The sequence below is a fragment of the Rhagoletis zephyria genome, unplaced genomic scaffold, assembly GCF_001687245.7.
Source record: "Rhagoletis zephyria isolate East Lansing unplaced genomic scaffold, Rhagoletis_zephyria_1.1 Rzeph_scaffold_61948, whole genome shotgun sequence".
Classification (NCBI taxonomy): domain Eukaryota; kingdom Metazoa; phylum Arthropoda; class Insecta; order Diptera; family Tephritidae; genus Rhagoletis; species Rhagoletis zephyria.
The window spans coordinates 1-1,564 of NW_016218999.1; the positions used below are offsets into that span (position 1 = coordinate 1).

General features: G+C 42.9%; 1 protein-coding gene across 1 annotated transcript; it reads left to right on the top strand.

The window, feature by feature from the left end:
- Positions 1-102: 102 nt before the first annotated feature.
- LOC108356608 (iduronate 2-sulfatase-like) lies at positions 103-1,559 on the top strand (the record flags this gene model as incomplete). Its single annotated transcript, XM_017607708.1, has 4 exons — positions 103-132; positions 193-484; positions 574-577; positions 639-1,559. Coding segments are annotated over exons 2-4 (1,128 nt in total), but the record flags the coding sequence as incomplete, so codon positions are not given.
- Positions 1,560-1,564: the final 5 nt, after the last annotated feature.

Sequence of the window (1,564 nt, forward strand, 5' to 3'; positions counted from 1 at the left end):
ATTCTTTTATTATTTCCATACAATCTGTGCCCACCTCATCAGATTCATGGATGTGTGTATATACATATATGTACAAACATTCATTTGTATCTACGCATGTGCATGTAACAATTCAGTTGAAATTCAATTTCTGTAAGAAGCCAAATTGTGGATGGATCCACGACTTAGCACATTTGATGTTTATCTTTTCAGTGAGAGTCAGCGAGTAAAGCTCGTTGTGAATAAATCTGCCGCGCGAATTCGTTTTATTTGCTCCGAGAAATCTATGTTAAATTTCCTAGATGACTACTTTGTTGCTACTATTACTGCAAATCTTCTTCTTAGTTAGTGTGCCTGCAGCGCGTAACGTAACACGTCGTAATGTTGTGCTTGTAATTTTTGATGACCTACGACCTGTGCTTGGCGCTTATGGAGATCATTTGGCATATACGCCATATTTGGACGCGTTCATCCAGGAGAGTTACTACTTTACGCGTGCTTATANGTGCTTGGCGCTTATGGAGATCATTTGGCATATACGCCATATTTGGACGCGTTCATCCAGGAGAGTTACTACTTTACGCGTGCTTATAGCCAGGTAGGTGTAAACATACATACATATATTTTGATAGATAGAGCACTAACAATTGGCTTTCTAGCAATCTCTATGTGCACCCAGTCGTAACTCAATGCTCACCGGCCGTCGTCCGGATACTTTGCACCTTTATGACTTTTACAACTATTGGCGCGATTTTGCCGGGAATTTTACCACACTTCCACAATACTTCAAAGCTCACAACTATTACACTTATGGCGTTGGAAAAGTTTTCCATCCGGGCATTTCATCAAACAGTTCAGACGACTATCCCTACAGTTGGTCATTGCCGACTTTCCGACCACCGAGTGAGAAGTACATGAATTCACCGGTATGTCCGGATGCCAGCGGTGTTTTACGTAAAAATCTTATCTGTCCCGTGCATTTACAAACTCAGCCACTGAAAACGCTGCCCGACATTGAGTCTACCGCAGAGGCTATACGCTTTATCACCACTTACCAGCGTCGTAGACCCTATTTTTTGGCGCTTGGTTTTCACAAGCCGCACATTAACTTTCGTTTTCCGCAACAGTTTCTGGAACGATTTCATCTCAAGGATTTCAATAACTATACCACAGATACTCATAAGCCTGAGGATATGCCGAATGTGGCTTGGAATCCATATATAGATGTACGTTCACGCGACGACTTTAAACATCGGAATATTTCCTTCCCGTATGGACCGATTTCGGCGTTGCAACGTTCGCAGATACGTCAAGCATATTACGCGTCCGTTGCATACGTTGACGATTTGTTTGGAAAATTTATCGCGCATGTGAATAGACGCAACACTATTGTGCTGGTGACCAGCGATCATGGCTGGTCATTGGGCGAACATGCTGAATGGGCTAAGTATAGTAATTTTGAGGTGGCGTTGCGCGTGCCACTCATTATACGGAGCCCGGAATTTCCGTTGACAACATTTCAACGCATGCATACAATCGCCGAACTGGTGGACATTTATCCAACTTTAGTGGACTTAGCACATTT